At 43.2% G+C, this 23,478-nt stretch overlaps 4 protein-coding genes across 30 annotated transcripts; 2 read left to right on the top strand and 2 right to left on the bottom strand.

Moving 5' to 3' along the window:
- Positions 1–1,252: 1,252 nt before the first annotated feature.
- Positions 1,253–4,937, top strand: HisRS (histidine--tRNA ligase). Of its 4 annotated transcripts, none has more exons than XM_031983990.2 (6): positions 1,253–1,798; positions 2,168–2,479; positions 3,009–3,218; positions 3,311–3,532; positions 3,629–4,130; positions 4,214–4,937. In XM_031983990.2, the coding sequence occupies exons 1-6, from the start codon at positions 1,685–1,687 to the stop codon at positions 4,684–4,686; spliced, it is 1,833 nt and encodes a 610-aa protein (XP_031839850.1). In that variant the 5' UTR covers positions 1,253–1,684; the 3' UTR covers positions 4,687–4,937. The 4 variants fall into 4 exon arrangements, with proteins under 4 accessions (XP_031839850.1, XP_031839851.1, XP_031839853.1 ...); XM_031983993.2 differs by lacking the exon at positions 1,253–1,798 and adding an exon at positions 2,644–2,848 and having other exon boundaries at positions 2,332–2,479; XM_076368841.1 differs by lacking the exon at positions 1,253–1,798 and adding an exon at positions 2,658–2,848 and having other exon boundaries at positions 2,351–2,479.
- Ork1 (open rectifier K[+] channel 1) lies at positions 4,871–14,015 on the bottom strand. 12 transcript variants are annotated; one of them, XM_076368834.1, is made up of 10 exons: positions 12,806–13,198; positions 12,080–12,227; positions 11,548–12,001; positions 10,386–11,144; positions 9,199–9,393; positions 8,530–8,913; positions 7,836–8,098; positions 7,466–7,627; positions 6,202–7,401; positions 4,871–6,137 (listed from the first exon to the last, which is right to left on the bottom strand). In XM_076368834.1, the coding sequence occupies exons 4-10, from the start codon at positions 10,525–10,527 to the stop codon at positions 5,175–5,177; spliced, it is 3,309 nt and encodes a 1,102-aa protein (XP_076224949.1). In that variant the 5' UTR covers positions 10,528–11,144; positions 11,548–12,001; positions 12,080–12,227; positions 12,806–13,198; the 3' UTR covers positions 4,871–5,174. The 12 variants fall into 12 exon arrangements, with proteins under 12 accessions (XP_076224949.1, XP_031839838.1, XP_031839844.1 ...); XM_031983978.2 differs by having other exon boundaries at positions 9,199–9,375; XM_031983984.2 differs by having other exon boundaries at positions 7,836–7,971; positions 9,199–9,375.
- Positions 14,016–14,594: 579 nt separating this feature from the next.
- On the bottom strand, positions 14,595–23,408 carry LOC116430146 (uncharacterized). 13 transcript variants are annotated; one of them, XM_031983886.2, is made up of 10 exons: positions 18,554–18,704; positions 17,559–17,653; positions 17,272–17,449; positions 16,956–17,036; positions 16,669–16,892; positions 16,140–16,409; positions 15,862–16,053; positions 15,556–15,777; positions 15,354–15,467; positions 14,595–15,222 (listed from the first exon to the last, which is right to left on the bottom strand). In XM_031983886.2, the coding sequence occupies exons 2-10, from the start codon at positions 17,631–17,633 to the stop codon at positions 15,124–15,126; spliced, it is 1,455 nt and encodes a 484-aa protein (XP_031839746.1). In that variant the 5' UTR covers positions 17,634–17,653; positions 18,554–18,704; the 3' UTR covers positions 14,595–15,123. The 13 variants fall into 13 exon arrangements, with proteins under 13 accessions (XP_031839746.1, XP_031839742.1, XP_031839740.1 ...); XM_031983882.2 differs by lacking the exon at positions 18,554–18,704 and adding an exon at positions 23,319–23,408 and having other exon boundaries at positions 16,669–17,036; XM_031983880.2 differs by lacking the exon at positions 18,554–18,704 and adding an exon at positions 18,724–18,848 and having other exon boundaries at positions 16,669–17,036.
- LOC116430145 (FYVE, RhoGEF and PH domain-containing protein 4) lies at positions 19,187–22,965 on the top strand. The gene is made up of 8 exons (XM_031983872.2): positions 19,187–19,797; positions 19,866–20,073; positions 20,173–20,320; positions 20,393–21,108; positions 21,266–21,492; positions 21,593–21,958; positions 22,070–22,524; positions 22,600–22,965. Exons 1-8 carry the CDS (start codon positions 19,795–19,797, stop codon positions 22,700–22,702), a joined length of 2,226 nt encoding a protein of 741 aa, XP_031839732.1. The 5' UTR covers positions 19,187–19,794; the 3' UTR covers positions 22,703–22,965.
- Positions 23,409–23,478: the final 70 nt, after the last annotated feature.

Below are 23,478 nucleotides of genomic sequence, written 5' to 3'. Positions count from 1 at the left end.
GGAGGTTTCTTGTGAGAGCAATTGTTTGTCCTTGTCGCACGGTGACTCTCCTTGTCTGACACATTACAGGTATAGGCATTAGCTTAGGAAATTCTTGGCCGCTAGATGACGCTACCAAAGGTCATTGTTACCGACGCAGTAAACTCACTAGATAATCGCTAATAACTTATTAATTATTACTCGAATGTTGTTCAAAATCCTACTGCATATTCTGGACACTTTACCGTAATTTCATCGATCATAAATGTTGACAGCTTGAGCCTATTAAATGATGAACTTATTTGTTCAGTGGGCCTCTGTTAAAATTTCTACGTTATCTACTGACATCGTCTCGGGCAATAATTATCAAATAATTAACGCGGCATAAAATCCCGTCGGTTACGATATAGGAAGGTACGGGAAGGTTCGTTCAACAATCTTAAATTGAAAAGGTTAACAATTTATTAGTAATAGTATAGATGGTAATAAATTAGCTGTTGATTTCGTAGTTTTCTTCTCTATTGACATGTTTCATTTAGTTCATAAATGCTGCCGCTAGATGGCGCACTTTCGGATACCTCCTTATTGCTGATGCTTCGCGTGTACGTACCAGGAACCGATGAGATGCTTTTTCAAGGAGGTGTCACTGGAGAGATATTTTCTGTCCTTGTGCCACAGTTTGTCTCTCTTTGTCTTACAGATTACAGGTATAGGGAAAAGCTTCGGAAATGTTTAGCCGCTAGATGGCGCTACTTAATCTATTGCCCTGTCGAACTGCAACCGTCTTTACATACAAATTTAATATTCCCTTGTCTTTGCATTAGCTGTTGTATAGATTTCCGCGAGGCGATAATATAAAATATTGTATGTTAAATTAATTATTTGCCAACTGTTCTTTACAGATGTAAGAATTATGTTGCGGGTCTGTGCAAATAAATACAAATCAATAAAAGACGTATTCCCGTTTTGGAAGAGGCAGGGTAAGTACTCATGGAATCTTTATGTCTTTCGTGGATGATGGAAAGAGTCGTTGAACTCGCGTTGATTCGCACGCCTGCCGAGCCGGTTGCCACCACGCTTCGGGCAGCGCCCGCTACGCGCAGCCCCGCTTACACGAGAGACCAGGTACGCACGCAGGCAAGGAAAACTTTTTCTATATCAACACGCGAAATCTCGTAAATGTCGTGTTGGCGCGAACGGTAAAGTAGTTGCCTTTCTTCTCGAGACGTCGAGGCGCAACGCTATCCTTGGAAGCAGCTCGTCTATGATTGCACCAAAAAAGAATCCAGTTAAACTTGAACTGGTACATTTGCCTGAAACCACGTTGCGAACAAAGAGAATAATCGTAAACGCGAAACGGTACGATCTTGCATATGGATAAAATACTTTGCCCATCGATTTGCTCCTTATTATGCATCGAACATTGTAAAATCCCGTCGAGACCACTGCAAGTCTTCGTTAATGGGAAACTTTCGATACTTGGAAAATCCAGTTAAAAGATGAACAAAAGAAAAAGTCAGGGAATTTTTGTGCCTGAGATTGGAATCGTATATCGCCGCGACATCTATGGTTTCCGAATGATTTTGCCAGTACGCATTGCACAGCGACCGTAGTGAATTCGAATGGAACAGGAATATAACCTATCGGAAAGCATAGCGATGCGGCGTCGCGTGAAACCTTTGGAATCGGACCTGAACGGAGGTGGATGGATCGAGCGCTCGCAATGGCTGACGAAATCAGGGAGAAACTGTTGGCACGAGTAAAGGAACAAGGAGATCTTGTACGGAAATTAAAAGCCGCGAATGCCAACGATATCCAGGTATGATCGAGTATTTTTTATATTTTCAAATCATAAAGTTTTATCCGTTTATTTTTTCGTTTTGTATACAATCGATTTCGTCACATGTGAGAAAACCATACCTTCTGGTAACACTATTTCTCGGGACTATCTACGAATTCGAGAGTGTTAACGTTCCTCGAAGGTACTAACGTTTCCGCGTTTACTCGCGATCGATTGCGGTTCGTAAAATTCAACCGTTTGTATTACAACTTTCTGCGTGTCACGTTTTATTTCGTAAGATAAAATGCGCCGACTCTTCTGGTCTTCTTCTTCCAAGATCTTCGATGTTTCGTCTGCTTTGAAATGTTTACCGGCAATCCTAGTATCGCATCTCTTTCCTTCCTTCAGGATGTAACGAATTCATTGGACATAGAAACACAATTGGACAGCATAAACCACGATTTTGCTGACGTTAGTTACGTTTGCGGTTGGGTACCGACCGCCAAAGACAATACATTGTACAACTTTTGTACCACCTTTGATGGAGAAGTATCTAAATGGTCACATTTGAAAAGATGGTTTACGAACATACAAAGTTTCAGTCAAGCTGAACGTAACGCATTTTCTCAGCCGAAAGGTTCGCCCACTCCCTTGGCAGAAAAAATTGATCGTATAATTGCCCTTTGCTCGGTTCAACGACACTCAGGAATTAACCAAAAGGTGAGGTTATTCTCATCTCACGAGCAAGAACGCTATAAATTATGGATTCATCGAAATTCTTTTATTTAACGTTTATTTCATTAACAGCAGCGATCTGTAAGGCATCCGAATATCGAGGATTTCATGTTTGATCTACTATATTGAGAAAATAATGTAATTTATAGCGTTTACTTGCCAGCTGGTTCATACGGTATCGTTTCTTCTTTCGGGTGGTTCGATAATCAACACTGAGGTGGACTTTTCTTCTTTCGTTCCGGTTCCTGGTACACGACTGCCCCCTTCTTCGGAATGTTGTGTCTTACACGGACCAATATCATTCTGGCTGCGCGACAATATTGTCATGCCGCTAATTCGATCGCGGGATTGAAGGTATGGAAATATATAGTACAAACGTTTTGTTGGATTAATCGCGAATAAAAGAATTATCAGAATTATTGACCGTTTCTACCAGCCAACTGTAACATAAACGCGGATACGCGTATGGATCGGATACATTTACATTGTAAATTATCCTATTTCTTTCCCACAGATAGCAGACGAGGTTGCCAAATTGCTGGAACTGAAAGCCCAGTTAGAAGAAAAGAATGGGACCTCGAAGCTTATTCTTAAAACTCCCAAAGGTACCAGGGATTATAGGCCTGACCAAATGGCTGTGCGGCTGGGAGTTTTGGATAAAATAATTACCGTTTTTAAAAGCCATGGGGCGGAGACTATAGATACGCCTGTCTTTGAATTAAAGGTACGTTCCTGAATCTTCTTGATTACAAAGCGATACGTTCTTGCGAGCGATTCGTCGTAGAAATTTGTGAAAAATTTCTTCTTTCTGCGCAGGATATTTTGACGGGAAAATATGGCGAGGACTCGAAGCTCATCTACGATTTAAAGGACCAGGGTGGTGAGATTTTAGCTCTCAGGTATGATCTAACCGTACCTTTTGCCCGATACTTGGCCATGGGAAAGATCTCCTCCATGAAGAGGTATCATATAGCCAAGGTTTATCGAAGAGATAATCCAGCCACTACCAAGGGTAGATACAGGGAATTCTACCAATGCGTAAGTGAAGCTAAAAGAATAACTAATGCATCGGTAACTGGTAACTTGTCGCGTAATCTTGTATTTCTCAATTGTTTGCATTGCTCTCGTTTAAAGGATTTCGACATTGCCGGTCAGTATGACCCTATGATTCCCGATGCGGAGTGTATCCGTATTATTTACGAAGCCTTGCGATCGTTGGAGCTAGGACCTTGCGTGATCAAAGTGAATCATCGATCGTTGCTGAACGGTATATGTGCTGCGTGTGGTGTGCCGGAGGATAAGTACCGCGGTGTGTGCTCTTCTATAGACAAACTCGACAAAAGTCCCTGGCCGGAAGTTCGAAAAGAAATAATAGAGGAGAGGGGACTGGAGGAATCGATCGTCGACAAAATTGGAACTTATGTGTCACGGTCCGGCGGCGTGGAACTCATTTCGGAATTAAGGAAAGACGTTGAACTAATGAAACACGAAGCCACCGTCAAAAGTCTCGAAGCCATGGAATTATTGTTTGAATATTGCAAGATTTTCCAAGTGACAGACAACGTGCGATTCGATCTCAGTCTCGCTAGAGGTCTTGACTACTACACGGGTGTGATATTCGAAGCTATACTTACCGGTAAGTCATTTCATTTCATTTCATTTCATTTCATTTCATTTCATTTCATTGGAAAATCGCTCACCGCTTCCGTCTCTTTTCAGGCGACGACGTTGGAGTTGGTAGCGTCGCGGGTGGTGGACGTTACGATAATTTGGTAGGAATGTTCGACAATAAGAAGAAATCGATACCATGCGTCGGTCTGTCGTTGGGCGTCGAACGTATTTTCAGCGTTATGGAAGCGAAATTGAGTCGAGACGGTTTGAGAACACGTACAACCCAAGTCGAAGTGTTTGTGGCAAGCGCTCAAAAAAACATGCACGAAGAGAGAATGAAAATTTTGTTGGATCTTTGGAACAGTGGACTGAAAGCCGAGCACTCGTATAAAAAGAACGCGAAACTACTTGTACAGTTGCAACACTGCGAAGAGAATGGTATTCCGTTGGCCGTAATAATCGGTGAAGGGGAATTGGCCAGAGGCGAAGTGACTTTGAGAGACGTTGCGTCCCGTGCAGAGGTATCAGTGCCCAGAGCATCTTTGGTCGATGAACTGAGGAAAAGACTGGAAAATTTATAAGTTACTAGGAAATATAGTAGACGTTACTCCGACACTAGGCGGAATTAAACAATTTCATATCGGATAGAAATCTTGTGAAACTTCCCATGAAATTCAAATGCTTCTTTTCTTTATTAATCCGCACTTTGATATCTCGTTTGAACACACACACCGAAGAAAGGGAAGACAAACTTGTGTTCCTGTGTAAATGAAACTTTCTTATGTAATTTATTGCATTGAATGGCCGAATAAAGTTGAAGTTGCTTCAGAAATCGTCTTACCGGGACGTACGTTCTCTTTTCTGGAACCCCGATACCTGCGCGATGAAACGAGGCGTGACGCGAATATCGAGAATGCATTGTTCCGTTCCGTTCCGTTCGCTTTCGCCTTTTTTCGTATCTGATTTCTTCTTGACTGGCAACTAACGCAACAGACGGTTAATGATCGGGATTTTGATCGCGTAAAACGAAGAGGAAAAATTGGAATAGTGTAGGTGGTGCGGTTTAGCATCAGAATTTACGATCACGGTACGATCGAGACGCCTGTTCTTCCGTCTTTACTTCTGTAAGACGAAGAAAGTTGTCTGACAGAGTATTGGCGTTAGTGTTTGGGAATGAGCTGTGAAAGGTAGTAGTGGTCGTTGGAGGAGTTTCTATTTTAACTTGTTCCAGCGGATGTTGCGACGTCGCGTCGGTGGTGGCGACAAGCGGCGCCTGTTTGCGATCCAGATTAATCGGCGGATTAACGGTGGCATTTTGAAAGCTACCGAATGTAACCGATTGTACGGGAACAAAGCGATCGCGTTCTCTGTCCCTTGTACTCTCGATTTTTTGCTGACAAAGCGGCGACTCGTTCGAAGCCGTGTACCGATCGATCAACCGTGAGCACGGATCGGCGATTCGAACTGTTTTGTCGTCGAGCCGAGTAGTCGTAGAAGCAACTCGTGAAAAAGGCGTGTACCGTTCGTTCGTCGGTTCGATCGACGATACGTGCCGATCGCGATGATCGTGCTCGGTAGGCGTAACAAATAGTTGGTCACCGCCGGTCGACCTTTCTCGCCGCGACGACGTGCTTTCGTCAACAGTCTCGGAATCGCTTCTCTCGCGAGTAGCGGACGATGACTTGGTTTCCTCGACTTTCTCCCGAACGTCGTCAACGTGAACGTCGCTGAGGCTGAAGGCCCTGACGCGACGTCGAAGGTTCTTTTGACCGATCTGTCGCTGCAGCATACCGGATTTCCAACGGGGTACAGCTTTCAGCGTAGTCGCAACGCTCGCAGCAGTCTCCTCCGTTGAAGTGCCGCCAATCCGATTTTGAATCGGACGCAAGGAGAAACGGCGAGCGTTGTTGAGCGCGGATGGCGGTACCATTGGCGGCGAGAAACCTGGCCCGTCTTCCGTACGAATGAGCGGTTCCTTGGGCGACTCGGATAAAAAGCTCGATTTATTTTCGTACGACGTCCGCCGCGACTCCTGGTGAAAGAAACAAGTTACTCGACAAATCATACATCTCTGCAAAGATTGCGCATACTGTTACCGGTAAGAAGGGCGAACCGCTCCTTGGCGGCGTTGGAGGACTGATGGGCGTCGCGACCGGTCTCAGAGAAAAGCGCCGCGATTTCTGGACCGTGGAACCGCCGAAAGCGAGACTGCCCCTCCGCGTGTCTCGACAACTGGGCTGTGTGGTTACGGGTCGATTGTTGGCTTGAGCCGTGGCAGATGGAACCGGGTTCGACGAGAACAACGTGAAGAGACTAGGAAGTTTCGGCGGTGACAGAGAAGCGGTGCCCATTTTCCGGCGCGGTCGAGTTTCGTGAAGGCGATCCTCGGCGGTCGGCGTTGCTGCCGCTGCTGCCCAATTACCAGTGGTAGCTACGCTCGCGTGTAAAAACGAGAGAGCTCTAACGAAATCGGCCAAGCTGGTTTCCTCGAGCAGATTGCTACTTTCCCTCTCCGAATGATTATTGGGGGCACCGGTGTGCGTGTAGTAGTTTCTTCTCGAAGCGTAGTTCACGTCCGAGTCTCGCCTCGTGGAGGACGTTTCGCGCGGCACGAAGGACGCCTCAAGGTCCTTGCTGTTGCCGTTGCGCTCCGAATCGGAATTTTTCTTCTCTGTGCTAATGGAGAAACGGTGTTTCCAAGGTCCAGAGGAGATTAGCGCTTTCGGAACGGATTTCGCCAACGAGAAGGAACGAAGTTTCGTCGAAAATTTCTGTTCCTTGGCGGCAGCTCGATCCTTGGCCGACGATTCCTTGGTCGACGATTCGTACGCTCGCGCTTTCATCAATTCCTGAATGGTTTTGGAGGCCGTTGCACCGGACCAAGTCCACTCCGCGTGACGATCCTCGTTCTTTTTAGTCTCGTGGAGTCTGATCTCGCTGGTTGCTCTCGAGCGAAGCCTCGGAAATCGTGGAATTCGGTCGCTCGGGCCAATCGTCCAACCGCCGGGGCCGGAGCCGCGCGCGTGTGTCGATTCCTTCTCCGAAATGTCGTTCGGGACTTTCTGCCGAATTTCGTCGTCGATTCTGCTGTTGCGCCGTGCATCCTGTTGAACGAAGGTCGTCTGATTCGAGCAATCGCCACCGATGTCGTCGATAGCCGGAGGCATATAGCCGAGTATGTTGACCAATCGCGCGAGTAGTTCGGCCGGTTGAACCATCGCGTGGCTCGCGAACGTCGCCGTTTTGTCTATCCTTTGGAGATCCGTCTCGGAGACGACGCGCCCCAGTTGATCTTCCTGTCGAACAAACGCAAAGCCGCGACCGTTACAAACGATTGGCTGTGCGATTACCTTGTCCTACCTTTGGTACTACTTCGCTGTTCGCGCGACGTCGAGGTCTTTGACGGACGAAACATTCGTATCCTTTTTCACCGTGCAACACGTCTCGAAGATCCGGGAAGCTGTTGCTTCGCGGGAAGTTTGCACGTGGGACTTCGTAATGACATTCGTCAACGTACACCCTCTGAAATCAAAGGAATCTTCGAAAGTGAATTTCCCTTAGCGAGGTTGCGTCGCGGTACAAGCGAATCGTAAAAGAATCGATTGAATTTCAACCGGTTGTTTCGAGCGATCCATGCTTGAATTGTTAAACCGCGGGAATCTATGGAGTTGGAGGATTTCGATAAGAGCGGAAGATTAGAGATTAGTAAAGGAATGCGGCGTTCTTTTACCTTGACCTTGGACAGCTGAAGTTCGTTGAAAACGCGGCGCAAATAATTGATCTCTTTATTGAATTCGTTCCAGATCTTACTTTGCGTGTGTTTTAAATTTGTCGCCAGCTTATGTTCGATTCTCGTAATCTTCTTGCTGCGCATACCTCGGGCGATAAAAGTCATTATCATAACGATGTATCCCAGTCCGAAAGAAATCCAGCAAATTAGAAAGGTCTTGTATAAAATGAAAAAAATCCCACTACCTTTGCTATTGTCTTGTCCTGTCGAGTGTGAAAGAAATTCTTCAACGTTTTTTGAACGAATGCGCGTTAAACGGACCCTCGAGACGTAAACGGGAGTACAGAGAACAAACCGTGCCCGATGACGCGCCATTGAATCGCTATTCAATCGCTATTCAATCGCGCTATCGAATCGAAACGAAGAAACGGGTGTGAGCCGTTGCACGCGATGAGATCCTTGTTAGCGTGTACAAGGAAAACGACTGTTAAAATCGCTGGGTGCGCGCGTTTCAGCATTTCAGGAGCGTTTCGAATTCGACTACGTGCCGTAGGTAAGTGCACAGGTGTACCGTGTACCTACGTGTCTAGGTGCGCAAGTACGTTTGGACGCGTACGCACCGCAACGTACGAGCGACAGGGGGACACTGATTGAACGATGTAAAGGAAATAGACGTGATTAAATGCATTCTGACCTGCCACATAGTCCCCGAAACCGATGGTTGTTAACGTAACGAAAGCGTAATACACAGCTTCGTCGTAGCTCCAACCTTCGTAATGAGAGAAAAGAAATGCCGGGAAAAATATAAACATCACAAAGCCGGGCGTCAAGTAGACGAATATTTGTGCGGCCAGTCCAACTTTTCTCGTTTCGAACGTTGTCAGTTTCCTGGGACAATAATCGTTGCGGGCATGGTTCTTCTTGTACGACTTGTATTTCTCGTGCGCTTTCACGAACACGTGTCCGAAGAATTCTCCCAGCTGCGTCAGCAAAATTCCGTTGATAGGTATGCCTATTAGTCCGTAAAATATCATCAAGATTCGACCCAGCATATTCGTGGGAGCCAAATTCCCGTAACCTGCATCACGTACAAAATCGAATACGCAGATGAGTGTCGAACAAGTTTGAAATAATGTCGGGTTTCGTGGATACGGGTCTTATTTTGACCGGTCGACTCGCCGGTTATTGTCGTCAGTATCGTCGATGATGTGTACATTAAAATGCGTAACGCGCACGATAAGATTGTGGTTCCGTTTATTTTTTTTCATCGAATCTGATCGAATTCTGATTTATATCGAAGCGAGAATGTGTGTAACACACGCAGATTGTACAACGAAGAACACGTTGCGTGTTCGATACGTACCTATTGTACTGACCACGGTGTATGCGAAATAAAAGCTGTTGTAAAAGTCCCATTTCAAGGGATCCGTTTCGTCTGCGGTGTAATTGTAAACCGACTTTCCACAGTATCGCGTCAGTTTTCCAAGAATTTCGTCGTGGTCGTGGCTGAGATTGGGCACGTAATACGCGTGAAGTAAAGCTGAAAATGTGAAGCCAGCTAAACTGAATCGATTCTCTATAGATACACAACGCATCCGTAGTTGTGCTTTCATTCTGTGCGATGATCACGGTTTCACGGTGAATGGTAAGTTAGTTGGTACGATTCACCAGCTCCTCGCTGATCAAATTTCTATCTGTATGGCGTTTAGGGCATGCGAATGCGAGTACACGAATGCGTATCTTATCGCCTGTACTGTCGGTTTGTTCTCGATTAGCTGGATCTTCTGTTTACGCGGTGACGGAGACGGGGGTTCGCGAACGAAGGAAAAGAATAGTCAGAATCGAAAGGGCGATAGAAACGCGATAAAACTACGTGCTACCGTGCCGTCACGAATCGCCAGGTTTTCCATTCAACTCGTATCGTTGCTTTTTGGCTGTCGAAAAGAAAGGTCGAAAGAAATGGATTAATAACGTTGCGCCGTTGTGTTTTTGTCGTTGCGTAAACGGCGAGCGACAGCCGATGTTATCGCACTGTATCCAGTACAACCCGAACCGATAAATCGTTCTTCGAGGTGATGAATTTCGGGAACGCGAAATAGGCAGCATGACTGTGCGACAGTGGTAACTTTGCTTCTCAACGCGAAACGTTGTCCAGGAATGTCACGAATACTCGTGTTACCGCGGTCAAGTGGAAACCAACATTCGTAGACGGTAATAGCGGTTAATTTCCCGGATAAACAGCTGCGAGGAGTGGCAGGATGAGGTGATTTCGCGAACAATGAATCTTGCGGTAACGGACGTAGTTTCTCTTTTGCTCCGACGATTCTCCGACGATTCTCCGACGATTCACCGACGAACCGTCCTTTTCGGCGGTACAAGCAAATATCCAATCGAATCGTCGAGAAAGCAATGCTGCGTTGCATTCGTAGCGAACACGGCGTTTCCCAGACACGAATCGTGGGTGGATCGTCGGTGGTCGTCGACGAATCGTAGGGAGAAGAAATTCTCTGCAAGAGAAGGCAGGTTTACGCGAGCAACTCTGCTGCTCACCATTGATCTCGATGCGTTCGCGTTTGGCCTTTTCGACGCGTTCGATCTCTAGGCGACTCTCGATATGGTAAAAGATGGAGGCACCTAGCAATAAGTAAGTCAAGAACAGCATCAGCAGGACCATCCATTGTTTCTTCGACATACTTTGATCGAAGCTGACCAAGGCGACAAACTATCCGTCAAGAACAGTCGAAAAGGTCTGCGTTGGAAAAGCAACGTTGACGTCGGCTTTCATTGAATTTCATCTATCGGCTTTTTCCTGTCAGTTGTTTTGCTTCCGTCTGGTTGTCGGTAAATTTGCGACTCGATCGCCACGATCTTGTCGAATCGGACGGTAGGTTGATCGATGACGGATCGGAACAGAACGAAACGAAACGAAACGAAACGAAACGAAACGAAACGAAACGAAACGAAACGAAACGAAACGGAACGAAACGGAAGGAAACGAACGCTAGGTATCGCGAGATGATGGACCGACAAATTCGCGGATCGCTGTCGCGATTCTTACTACAGCGGCACTAAAACCAGATTACGGACGGTCAAGTAGACTACAACGACAAGACATTATCGCCTGATAACTCTTTAGACTCTGATTTTGTGGCCTTCGGAAATCTTCTTTTTCTCCCTCGATGTGGTCACTGTTCGTAGATATACGATACGATTTTAAGTACCGACAACTCTAATCATCGCCGATAATACCTTTGAATTTTCATGCTTCGAGTTTCTTCCTTTGCGTTTCGGAAAAGATGTGCGAATGTTCTGCAAAAAGAACACGGAATATCGGTTAATTTAATCCTCGAACCGGATCTCGAAAGCGGGGCATTAATAAGGTACGGTGCTCGTTGAATATCACATGAATTTACCCGTTTCTCAACGATGCGTAACATCAACATTCGTTCGCGGTGTATTTTACATTTATATTAATGTCTCGCCGTCCGTGGTTTTCCTATCTCGTCGAGTCGGGCAGACGGCTAAATTGTGAATAAACGACGGGACGAGCAGAATTATCTACGCACTCGTCGTTGCGCGACTGCTTTTCGCGATTAAACGAGTCGTAAAGAATGTACCTATGTCCGACAGTTGAGAAGCGTGGACCAATTTTCGATTGGTCGCGGTAGTTTTCGCGAAACAAAGAGAACGGAAGAGTCAAAGAATAGTGTACCTCTTTGGTGAAAGACGGTAGTTGGTCGCAGACGATTCAGTCGGCTAGTTCTCTGGAACGCGCGAGGAATGCGTTATCGATGAATACTGATCGTCTCGATGTCCAGAACTAAATGGACTTGGGGACGTTTCTCTGCCGCGTGACTACAATTTTCACAGCTATCAAGCGCGGTCGGCGACAAAAATGTTTCTTTCGTCGATACGACACTTTTACGTAACTCGCGTAGTGTGCTTTGCAAAACGCAAAGCACAAAGCGCAAACCGCAATATATTCTGCTGGTTGAAAGATCGAAGGACAAGGTCGATCGGACGCATGATTTATCGCGTAGAGAACGCACACATCCGTGTTCGGCGAGCCGCTCGTTCTTCGATGCTGTCCCATTTTATCCCCGGCGCCACGGTATTCCTCCCGCCTCGATCGGTCGCGTTACAATTCCGGATATTTCGATGTCTCTCTGCGTATAATCTTGCGAATCAAGTACGACAACATTGGATTTTCTTCACGGAAATTCCGATAGCGCGAGTACTCTTACCCTTAAATACTGTTGGGCGTAGACCCGTGAGGTCCGAGCCGTCTCTACGCGTCGTTGCGAACGAACCGTTACTCAAACTTGCCGTTCGTCAAGCGCGTTTCTGCCAGCCACCGTTCTATTAAAGTATTAATCTGCCAGGCGAACGACTCTGTACACGCGTCGAATGAAATACTTTTATTCGAGAAAGGCAATAACCACCTTTAGCTTTAGAGAAATAGAGATACACCACCGAGATTACGCGGACACGAATAAAGGAAGAGCTTATCTTCTTTACACGTGTAAACAATTTTGAAACAGATACCGAATAAACCAATGGATCAACCAATCGTTGTACCAACAAAAGCAAAGTGCTTCCGATAATGGGCTATCGAAAGTAAAACAATGAGTTACCTTCGATAATGTTTCGATCGTCGTTGAAACGGTTGAAACCTCGAAGGATGTTTTACCCGAATTTAGAACACGGTACGTTCGTAAAGATGCCGAATACAATCCTTGAGAAATTCGAAAAACACGTACGCGCCGTTAACACTGGAACTACCAGGTGGACCGAAATCGTTCCTTTCAAATATTCTCTATTTGACACGCCTTGAAATTATAAAAGGTACTTATTTATTACCATTTCCCTATCGTTTTGTCGAGTAACTCGAAACGAGTTACTCTTAATACCGATCACACCGTTGCATCGAAACTTCCCTCCGTGTGTATATACGTACATACGATACATACCTTTCGTCGCGCATCCTGCGCCACTCGTTCTCACTTTATTATTCCAATGAATTGTTTGTTCATGAAAGAATTATCGAGTCGTTCGAATAATGTGATCGGTACGAACTCCACAGAAACGTTACCCGCCCATTTCTTTCAAATTAATCTAACGCCCAACGATGCCGGTGACTATCGAATTTTCATGATGCCGTCAATTATTTCAAGTTCGTCCGAGACCGCGTTAATTGGGACTGTCGGTTGACCGCAATTATGCAATTGTTCAATTATGCAGCTTCGCGAGCGGAGAGACTCCAGGAGAAGCACAGGAGCATCCGAAAGATGAAAACCGACTGATACCGAAAAGCAACAAAAGCGGTACAACACGAATGATGAAACAGCGAAACAGGTCGAAACGTGCATGAGCTAATGTACATGACGACTGTGAACTGAATTGGGTCGCCCGCGAACGATGGATGAATTAAACGTTAAACTCGTCTACGTCTACGTCTGTTGGAGTCTGGACGGTACGTGTAACCGCGTGAGGCGAGTACGGTCGTTTCTCATGATACTTTTTTTCTTTTCCAAGTACCGTTGACAAACCTATACGTAAAGTAAATGTAAATTAATCGCGTTACACGATTCTCCGTTTCGAAATAGATCGACAAAAGTGTCGATTAACGGCCATCTATTTCGTTCCGATAGAAGCAGAGCCTACGCTGCGCCGCGATTCGGTGATATTTACGAAAACTTACCATCGATCCTACGGGCTGTGTCTTCTATCGTAACGTTGAAATCTCTTTCTGGCGTAAGACGACACGTGCGATTTGCATCGGTGCCAGCAAGATTTGTTCGAACCCGAGTCTACCAATGAACGTGCAACTTTGAAACTTTTGCTAATAACAAAATAAGAGAATTAAACGGAATCCGATAGTTTTTGAAAAAAAAACTTGCATCGATCTTTGCACTTGACCGTATTTCGTATATGCGTCAAATTCAAATCGGAACTAACGACGTTGCGTTGAACGAAAAGTCAAAGAAATTTACTTTTTAACCCATCGTTGATAACGTACGAATGAGAAAAAACTTGTTGAACCTGTATCAGGGAAATCGAACGTTAAAACACGCAAAGGGATGAATTTGAAAACGCAAGAAAAACTAATACTACAATGGAAGATAAGAAAACGAGCCGGCGGTATACAGTTGAGTCGCGCGCGCGACGTTTACTGCTCGATGAGATGTTCGAACATATGTAACTGATACGGATCTTCTGGAAAAGTCCAGAACCGGTAACAGGACGTGTTAATAAAAATATTTGATTAGTAAATTCATGCTAATAACGATTGGTAGCTCTTTTTGAGCCGTAGTCCCCGTCCGCGGCCATCCTCGAATAATTTATACGTCGCATTGGCCCCTGTTTCGCGGAAAGCCATCGGCACTTCTTTCTTTTCCTTTCTCCCGTTTGATGACTACTCAATAATCTTATTGATGATTCATAACACGTCAAATCTGTCTGTGTTAGTGTCGGAGGATTCTTACTTTTCGTAACGCGAAACGTTTGCGCTCTAAACTATTATTCATTGCCGGTTAATCGCTGAAAAGGTGTATCGTGACAATCTTTACAGTTGATTCGTATGTATCACCTTTCTCGCGACATCCCGAGTACCAAGGCACAAACTAAACGAAGCTTTATCCGTTATAATACCGATTGTATACGTCCGCATGATTCGAATCGACCTTCGAATATACGCCCATCATACGCTCTAACTGCAACGCAACCAAGTGAAAATGAAAGAAACGATGCATGGAATGATTATCGATAACCCAACTTTTAATTGGCAGGTAATTTTGGAATAAAACACTGATACAGATTAATTCGTTTACGAGAACAATCGATGAATGAACGAAGGTAGTGGTTGTTCCGAATAATACTAGCGGCAGCAGCGACAGCGGCAGCAGCAACAGTAACAGCAACAACAACGACTACTAGTAGCAGCAACAGCAACAATAGTAATAATAGTAATAATAGTAATAATAGTAATAATAGTAGTAATAGTAGTAATAGTAGTAATAGTAGTAATAGTAGTAATAGTAATAATAGTGATGACAATAAACAAATCGATAAATCAAATTGATCCGATTATTACCGTATAAACTTCAAATCCTGATTACCGTTGATCAAATATTTAATCGAACTGCTTTATTTCCTTTCTTTTTACAATAGAAACAACTTTGGCGAGATAATTAGTGGCAACGAAATTGCGATATACTTTGAGAGAAAAATATTGAAAATTTGCAAAACGAATAAATGTTTGAGCAACCACCGTCGTTCAAACGAAGCGCTAATTCCATCCAAGTTCTATGTCTTCGATCTTTATGTTCAGTTCTTCGAACGAGGTGTCGATCTCAGGCTCGTCGAAACCACCGTTCAACTCGATTTTCTGTGAACAGATTGCACGTTTGAAACGGTTGGTATTATCGCCATTAATATCGTTGTCGTTCGTGCAATACAGAACAGAGGAATGAAGTGTAACGACAGTAGAAGTTGAGAAAAGAAATTGAATCGACAAACCTGCAACGCTGCGATTTGAGAGGGATCGCCAACTAGTAATATCTGTGTTTCATTGTCGTTTAAATCGTCGATCGCTTTGGAATGAATTTGAATTTGTCTGTCCTTCCCTGTAATCTTTCATGATACGAACAGAAAAATTGATTCACACTCTTGAAAGGTCTTCTTTGAAAGTATTTGAATCGCAAAATATCCTTCGAATTACCTTCAAAGGAGGGCTATCGTTTTGTTCCCGAGTAAGGTTCGTCTTTCGCCTATCTTTAGCCCGAACGGAAGGGTCTGAGATTGGTTCTTGGAAAAAAATGTCCACGTTATCATCGTTATCGACTAACGCGTGTGCCGTTCTTTTGTGCATTATAAGAGTACTGCTCTGTCTGTATCTCCTAAAGCAGACTTTACATTCGAACGGCCTCTGTTGTGTGTGGACCTGTGAATAGGAGACGCAAACGAAAATGTACAATTATATTGTCCACGATAGTCGATCGTGAAACCACGAACCTTGTAAACTTACCAGGTGATGTTTGTAAAGACTAGAATACTCGGTGAATCTTCTTCCGCAATTCTCGATAGAGCAGACATATGGCTTCTCGCCAGAATGGATTCGAATGTGATTTTTATAATTAGTCGCACTGGCGAAAGCCTTGCCGCATTTCGGTTGTGTACATTTATACGGACGTTCGCCGGTATGTGTTCTCACGTGAACCTGTTCCGCGGCGCATACACATGTAACAAATTCGTACATCTGACATATCGGTCTGTACCATCGCGAGCGATTACTTTCACCCTTACCTTCCTGATATTGCTCGTAGTAAAAGAGCGACCGCAACCATCGAATGGACACAGAAAAGGCCGTTCCCCGGTGTGCGTTCGCACATGCTTTAACAAGTCTCCTGAAGTTTTAAAACTTTTATCGCAGGCTTCGTTCGAACATTTGTAAGGTTTCTCTCCCGTGTGCGTACGCGAATGCGCCTTCAAACTGTATCCTGTCGAGAAACTCTTCTTACACTTCGGATATGTACATCGGTATGGTCGTTGACCAGTATGAGATCGTTCGTGCACCTATTTCAACGACATTGCTTTGTATTAAATTCGATCGAACGGTTGCATTGTTCGATTAGCTTCGACCTGACGGTGCTTAGATCTGTACATAGATACGAAAGAAAGGCGCACGATCAAAGAATCGTGTTTCCAGTTTATAAACGATCGTTCGGATAGAAAGTCCGTTAATTCTCCGTAGCGTTGAAAGCGTATTAAAACAAGATTCTGCTTAGAGACCAATTCAATATATAAACGTATATAGTATACGATAATATATCACCTTAAGATGATGGGGTGTACTATAAACTTTTGAACAGCCTTCCCTGGGACAAGGATGTCTGATCCTCGATGTGGAGAGTTTATTCAATAAAATCTTAGAGTCCTTTTTAGAAAGTTTGCCGCTCTCGATTTCCCATAGGTCTTTGCCGACATCTAAATGACCCGTTACCACATAGGCTGTGCCATCTATGAACTCCACCCTTGGATAGGCATTCTCTTCGTTCTCTACGGTAATGTTACGTGCTTGCAGCCGCATTGCATGATCTAATTCCAACCAAAATGACTTACCGTCTGCAAATTCTGATACATCCCGAAATAATATAGTATCTCCATTGTCCAATTCTAGTGTCGTTTGATTCTTTGAATCCGCTATTACGAATAAAACAGAAGGTAGCAAAGTTACTACTACGCAAAGAAATCATGACAACGATTGAACAAAACTTGACGAGTACAATTAATCTTATCGATACGCGGATATTATATTTCTAAACGAAGAAAGCAGATTTGGAAATGTCTGCAGCCTAGCGCGATCATAACTGTGCATTCCATATCGATAAAAATAACATTTTGTACACATTTCTGTCAAGCCCGTTATCTCCCTGACCGTCATTGTTAGAGTTATTCGCCATGAATGCTTGTGTCCCATCGGGTAGTGTTACAGCTGTCAATGTAGTGCCACTTAGCAACTGTTCATCCAATATTAATTCCTGCATTCGTCCGTTCTCATTGTTATCTTCGTTAATCAGAACCGACAGGTACTCCAAAATGTCTGCACGATTGCCCTATGAAATAAGAAGGTAAACTGATAATTGATACGGATGATAAAGAGTCTGGTTGGATGATCATCGATGGATGTGCAAAGAGAGTAGAAAAGTTGAAGGATGTCCTTACCTGTGTCTCGTCCAGTATAGTCTCGACATCTCGAGTAACGAGGCAATTCGTAAGTTCCGTGCCTTGCGTGGACATGTTTTGCTATGAATCCAGAGCTGCGAACAAACAATGTTTCGCAATGATCTCCGGTGATCCGCGTCATTATTTCGAGTCTTAGTTTCGTGTCCATGGGTAAACATTCGTCTTAAAATAAGACTCGTCAACGATTCGTTTGCGATTCATCGGAGTTTCGAGCTTTGTTAAACCGAGTTTTTGTTACTGAGAAAATCATTCGTGTTGGTTTGCATAAATCGTTCGCGATAAAAATATTTGAAAGGGAAACGTGTAGGGGTTGAGAAGGTTTTTTGACTCGTCGGATTGGGTCTTCTCGTAATGATCGTAACGCAAAATATACGGATCGTAACACGAAACAAGGTATGCTGCAACGTTCGCAACAGCAGAGATCATGTACCGTTCTAAACAGTATCAAGGGAAAAATTGTGATGTAGATGCGTTGATGATTCGCTGAAAAAAATTAACAACATCAACGATCGTAGTCACGGTCACGGCATTAACGAGAAAAGAGAAAAACGAATTAAACAACGAAGCGCGCCAAGTCGCCAGCAAAGAAACAACGCTCGCCATTTTTCTTGTCCTTGAGAACATGCACGCATAGCGAATGCAAAGTTACATGATCTACGATGATAAAATCGAATCGAACGAATCCTGTGTAAAATTCGAATGTCTTTTATTTCGCTTTCCGTTTTTCTTTCTTCTTTCTACTTGTACACCAAATTCGATTCTCGGTGTTTCGCGCAGCCTCGCGGCTCGATACCAAAGAATCTTGGGAAATATTACCCATAAACACGCATACCCGCGAAATATATACGTACAGATATATGTATATACATATGTATATATGTACATATATACGTATATATGTATATACCGAATAATATAACAACGATACTTGCTAAATTGCAACAACGTGGAAAAACTGTATCACGTTTACACACCATTAGATAATCAATTACGATGAGCATGAACTTTTTCATTAAAGCTACATTGTGAAGTGAAATAGACTATGATCGATACCCTTCTCTCGTTTGAGATCGCTGCACGGTATCGCAAAACGGTGATACAGTTCTAACGTGACCATGAACCTTGATTACTTGTAGATTTATACCGAACATTTTGTCATTTTAAGGTTTTAAAAGTCCTTTCTCTTCTATGAAAACATTGAAAACGTCGCGACTGCTTAATATTGTCATCACTTATCTTATATTTCTTGAATTGTGTTTTCTATTGGTCGATTCCGATATAGCCGAATACTTGTTCGAGGCGACTATACGAACAGTTTTTGTTGAAAATATTTTGTTACATAGTCCACAAAAGTGTCGACGCATCAGTGTTCGATAATTATTTCAAACAAGTACGAGGCGTAAAAATCTATATAAGAATGTGTAACGAATACGCGAGGCATCAATGTGAATGAACGCGCGCGCGTGTGTACAGGCACACGCTGACTGTTGGAATAATTGTCCACTCCTCTATCATTTCAGGTACATAAGGTCTGATTGGTGCAATGGGTTGGTCACTATTCTGACCATTAGTGATGTGTAGATGTAATAGATTTAAAGTGCATGTACGATGAACCACATGCATACACAGATCGGATATCGCTCTGTTTAGCACGTATTGTTGAAAGTAAGAAGGTCAAAGTCGATTGACCTTACAGATAGAGAATAATATAATTTTTACTTTTTGACTTTAGTCGGTTACTGTCACCATTCGTCAACGAAATTTTCGTATTCTTTGATCCAAAGACAAGTTTGGAAATGAATATTGATAAGAAATTACAAATAGAAAAGTGCAATCGTTGTTGCGTGTAATGTTAGGTAAATCACTCTTCGTTGACTCAAGTACTTTATTGAAACACTCGGAATTGTTCGTCTCGGTTATGAAAGTTGATGGAACCACTGGTTTACTTTATATATGTATATATATATGTATATACACATACAATAGTGTACGCACACGTCTGTGGTATATGTTTATCCATTGAATAAATGTTAATATTTGTATGAACGTGGCTGCTGTTTATAAATATTTCTACAAGTTTGAAACAAGGGAAAACGGCAGATGCAATCGGCAAGCAATGAATTTCACGGATAAGACGGTATTTATGTGAAAAACGGATAATGGACAAGAGGTACCTTTCTATTGTCATTCTTCTCGTTGCAATGCTACAAATTAGATGGTACGGGAGAGATTTGAATTTTACATACTCTGCGTGTACAATAGATTAATAACAGACTCATTATCTAGAGCTATAGGATGCAACAAGGCAAACTTATAGAGGTTTCATTTGGAGCGACCAGATTGTTTTCACAGTTGATTGATAAAAACGATCGTGGCGTTACTTTCAAAATGTTTGGTTCCAAGATGCAATCGTCGAATAGTACCTTTTACACCGAACTGGACTCCGATGTGGAAGACGATGAATCGTGTTTGAACAGAGCAACGAAATGTTCAGGTACTAAATACGTGAATCCAATTGTATTCGATCGTTCGAACATAAGAGTAGATAGTAAAGAATTATAAGAGTATAATAAACATTTGTTTCATCGGGTAGAAACCTTTGGTGGTTATTCACGATTTCGCTCATTTTTAATGACCGCTGAGAGTCCAACGGACGGTATCGGTATCAAGGAAAACGAGGACGACTCTATAAATGTGCCATTTCGATTAGCACACGGTGTGTTGGAATATAGAAACAGCAGGTAAGTTATGTCATTCGTAGTGTAGGCTGTGCAAACGAATGAAAGAGAGTACACCACCTGTAACGTTTACAGATATTTAACGGTAGAACGAAATTCGCGTCGGTATACGGTAGATTCGTATACAGTAAGTGAATCCGAGAGCGAAGAGGAATCTGAGGGTACTAAATCCTCCGAAACGGTTTCCGCGATAAGTGCTGATTGTACCGACGATACAGCATTGGAGACAAAATCAGGTGGTAATGCGTGCTGTGTGAATTCGAGGAGAAAGAAAGCGCGTCAAATTGCTGAAGAATTATTGGCTACAGAAAAGAATTATGTTAATGTTTTAAGACTAATCGACCAAGTATTTCAGTTTAGGGTCGATCAAGAAAACAGAGCACATCCTATGTTTCCTATGGAAACAGTTCAACACATGTTCTCTAATATTAAGTCGATTTACAAGTTCCACAATGATTTCCTGTTACCCCAGCTTCAGGAGAGAATACAAAATTGGGAATCGGATCCCAGAATTGGAGATATTATGAAGAATTTTGCTCCGTTCCTAAAGATGTATACGGAATATGTAAAAAATTTTGATTATGCCATGAACTTAATACACACTCTGCAAATTAAAGTCGCCAGATTTGCCGCGATTATCAACGAGATTCAAAAATTGGACGAGTGTGCCAAATTATCGTTGCCACATCATATGTTGAGCCCTATACAAAGATTACCAAGATACGAGCTTCTCCTGAAAGATTACCTGAGAAACCTCACAGAAGAAAATGCTGATTACGAGGACGCTAAAAGTAAGGATCTTTCGAGTTCCATTCGCTGAATTGCTTCCTCGTAGAGTAATGCGCATCTAGCAAGGAATGGCTTCTATTTAAACGTTTGTTGAACGGGGCACGTTTAAATAGACGTCGGTAGTTGGCGACGATTGTAATCGTAGAATCAAACGAACAGACATGGCTTTCTTTCTCGCAGAGGCTTTGGGATTAGTATCTACCGCTGCTAATCATACAAACGATGCAATGAAGAAGATTGATAAGTTCAAAAAGCTTCTAGAAATACAAGAGAGCATATACGATACAACAGATCTAGTTAGCGCGACACGGGAACTTGTAAAAGAGGGTCGCATCGTTAAAATTTCAGCAAGAAGCGGTGATCATCAGGAAAGACATTTGTTTCTGGTAGGTACGCTGAATCGTATGCACGTTTGTCGTGTGTGACTTGGTTCAGAGTAGAACGCGCGAGACGATTGACAATCGAATCCTCTTTGTCTCTTTTCAGTTTAGTGATTTATTATTACTTTGCTCGATACGGCTAATTCCCGGGCCATTGTATCGGTTGAGAGCGAAATTCATGGTCGAGAATTTACAAGTAATCGAAGGCGACAATTTAGAAACGGCGAACACCTTTTACATCAGGGACGAAGAGAAAAGTGTCGAACTGTACACGCACGCGGCTGAAGAGAAGGCTTCGTGGCTGGAGGCGCTTTTCAATACGATGCAAGAAATTATGAGAAGAAAGGCGAGCTTGAAGACCGGAAATGTCAAGACGCTTGTTATAAAGACCGAGGATGTTACCAAATGCATGATATGTGACGTATTCTTTTCTGTAATGAAGAGAAAACATAATTGCAGAGCATGCGGAATAGTAAGTATGTTTCTTCGTACTGTATCGTTGCTAATGATTAGAACAGACGGAATCAAAGTATCATTCGAAGCGGCGAAAATGTTTCTATTGTTTCATTTAATCTCGTTACAGGTAGTTTGCGGTAAATGTTCGAATCAAAAATTATTGTTCGAGGATAATAAACATATGAGGGTTTGTCGGTTGTGCCATGCCACGTTAACGCAACAACCGCTTTCCAAATCACCTTCTTCGTCATCGCCGTCCGGGCCTGTAGCGAGTCTATTGCAGGTTTCGGCGAATGCGCCGTCGGTTATATCGGGATACCTTTTACTAAAAACTCAACCGAGCAAACCTTGGATCAGACGATGGTTCGCTTTGCACATCGACTTTGTTTTGTACACCTTCAAATCTGAAACTGAAACTATGGCTCTGACAGCGACTCCGATGCCCGGTTTTATCGTGACCGAAGCCACCGAATTATCCGACGAAGATCCGTTGAGTTTTAAAGATAGACCTAAAGCTCTTAAGATGCATCATTCCAGGAAGAGTTATTATTTACAAGCATCGTCGCAAGAAGACAAGCAGAAGTGGGTGTTCCTTGTGCCTTGCGCCATTTATGTTTCACATTGTTCAATGTTTTATGAGAAATCTCTAATTTTTAGATGGTTTCATGCCCTTCAATTGGCTACTAAAGCAGAATTACCCTCGTTTACAATGACAGACAAAGAGGAAGCACAGAATGGCCAGTTGATCGTTGATGCATGATAAATTATTTGCACGAGTCCACGCACGAGTCATAAATGAAGTTTTCTGTTATCATAAGCGTATCAAATATCAGCGCGGTAAGATAATCGTTGGAAAGGATAATTATTCAAAATCGACATTGTGTTATATAATATATAGTCATACATGTATGCAAATTGTTATTGGTGTAGTCCGATCGACTCAATGATGATTACACTGCCAAAATGCTTGTTGTATTTTGTACTATTTTGTTATATTTAAAAATATATATGTGTATATATATAGATATATATATATTTACAGAAACGTATAACGATAACCAATTGATCCCTTAAAGCGATTAGAATTACTTGCACACATTCAAATTCATTGTATCTTATTTTCTTTTAATTCGAAAATCCCGAACCGAGAGATTCCCCGTGATTCGAACCAAAAAGCTTCCTTATCGTTTACGCGAGGAAACTACTTGTTTGTGTATCGTAGAAGCTCATTAGGTTTTCTCGTCTGCTGCATCCCGTCGATACATGGTACAATTTGGAGAGGTTTAATTGGAGAGAAACAAAATAAAGAGCAATAATAGGAGGAGGGGCGTTCTATCGTAATTCGCAATTGTCATAAGAAATATTCAAATAGCTACTTTGGTCGGTAGTTGGGTCAGAAGTGTCCAACATACTCCCTCCACGCTAGTAACTCGAAAACACGGTACCTCCGCTCTAGAAGCTTTCCGACACTGTGCATGCGAGAGCGGTTCTATGTAGGGCTCGATACGCACACGGCAGGTAAAGGTAGGTACGGAG

The sequence above is a fragment of the Nomia melanderi genome, chromosome 6, assembly GCF_051020985.1.
Source record: "Nomia melanderi isolate GNS246 chromosome 6, iyNomMela1, whole genome shotgun sequence".
NCBI lineage: Eukaryota > Metazoa > Arthropoda > Insecta > Hymenoptera > Halictidae > Nomia > Nomia melanderi.
The sequence above is the reverse complement of the archived record's forward strand: the minus strand, read 5'-3'. Positions and strand labels throughout refer to the sequence as shown.

Bases quoted from the DNA above. Each gene is read 5' to 3' on its own strand.
- HisRS (XM_031983990.2), top strand. From the start codon at position 1,685: ATGGATCGAGCGCTCGCAATGGCTGACGAAATCAGGGAGAAACTGTTG. The intron at 2,480-3,008 runs GTGAGGTTATTC...TCTTTCCCACAG, and splicing joins ACTCAGGAATTAACCAAAAG to ATAGCAGACGAGGTTGCCAA. The intron at 3,219-3,310 runs GTACGTTCCTGA...CTTTCTGCGCAG, and splicing joins CGCCTGTCTTTGAATTAAAG to GATATTTTGACGGGAAAATA.
- LOC116430145 (XM_031983872.2), top strand. The intron at 21,109-21,265 runs GTAAGGATCTTT...TCAAACGAACAG, and splicing joins TGATTACGAGGACGCTAAAA to ACATGGCTTTCTTTCTCGCA. The intron at 21,493-21,592 runs GTAGGTACGCTG...GTCTCTTTTCAG, and splicing joins AGGAAAGACATTTGTTTCTG to TTTAGTGATTTATTATTACT.
- Ork1 (XM_076368836.1), bottom strand. From the start codon at position 10,527: ATGTCGAAGAAACAATGGATGGTCCTGCTGATGCTGTTCTTGACTTAC. The intron at 7,628-7,835 runs GTAAAAGAACGC...CTTTGATTTCAG, and splicing joins TTCAGCTGTCCAAGGTCAAG to AGGGTGTACGTTGACGAATG. The intron at 7,402-7,465 runs GTAGGACAAGGT...TTTGTTCGACAG, and splicing joins ACAGCGAAGTAGTACCAAAG to GAAGATCAACTGGGGCGCGT.
- LOC116430146 (XM_031983882.2), bottom strand. From the start codon at position 17,633: ATGTCCACGCAAGGCACGGAACTTACGAATTGCCTCGTTACTCGAGAT. The intron at 16,410-16,668 runs GTGATATATTAT...TCGTTGAAATAG, and splicing joins GTACACCCCATCATCTTAAG to GTGCACGAACGATCTCATAC. The intron at 15,468-15,555 runs GTAATTCGAAGG...GTATCATGAAAG, and splicing joins ACGATAGCCCTCCTTTGAAG to ATTACAGGGAAGGACAGACA.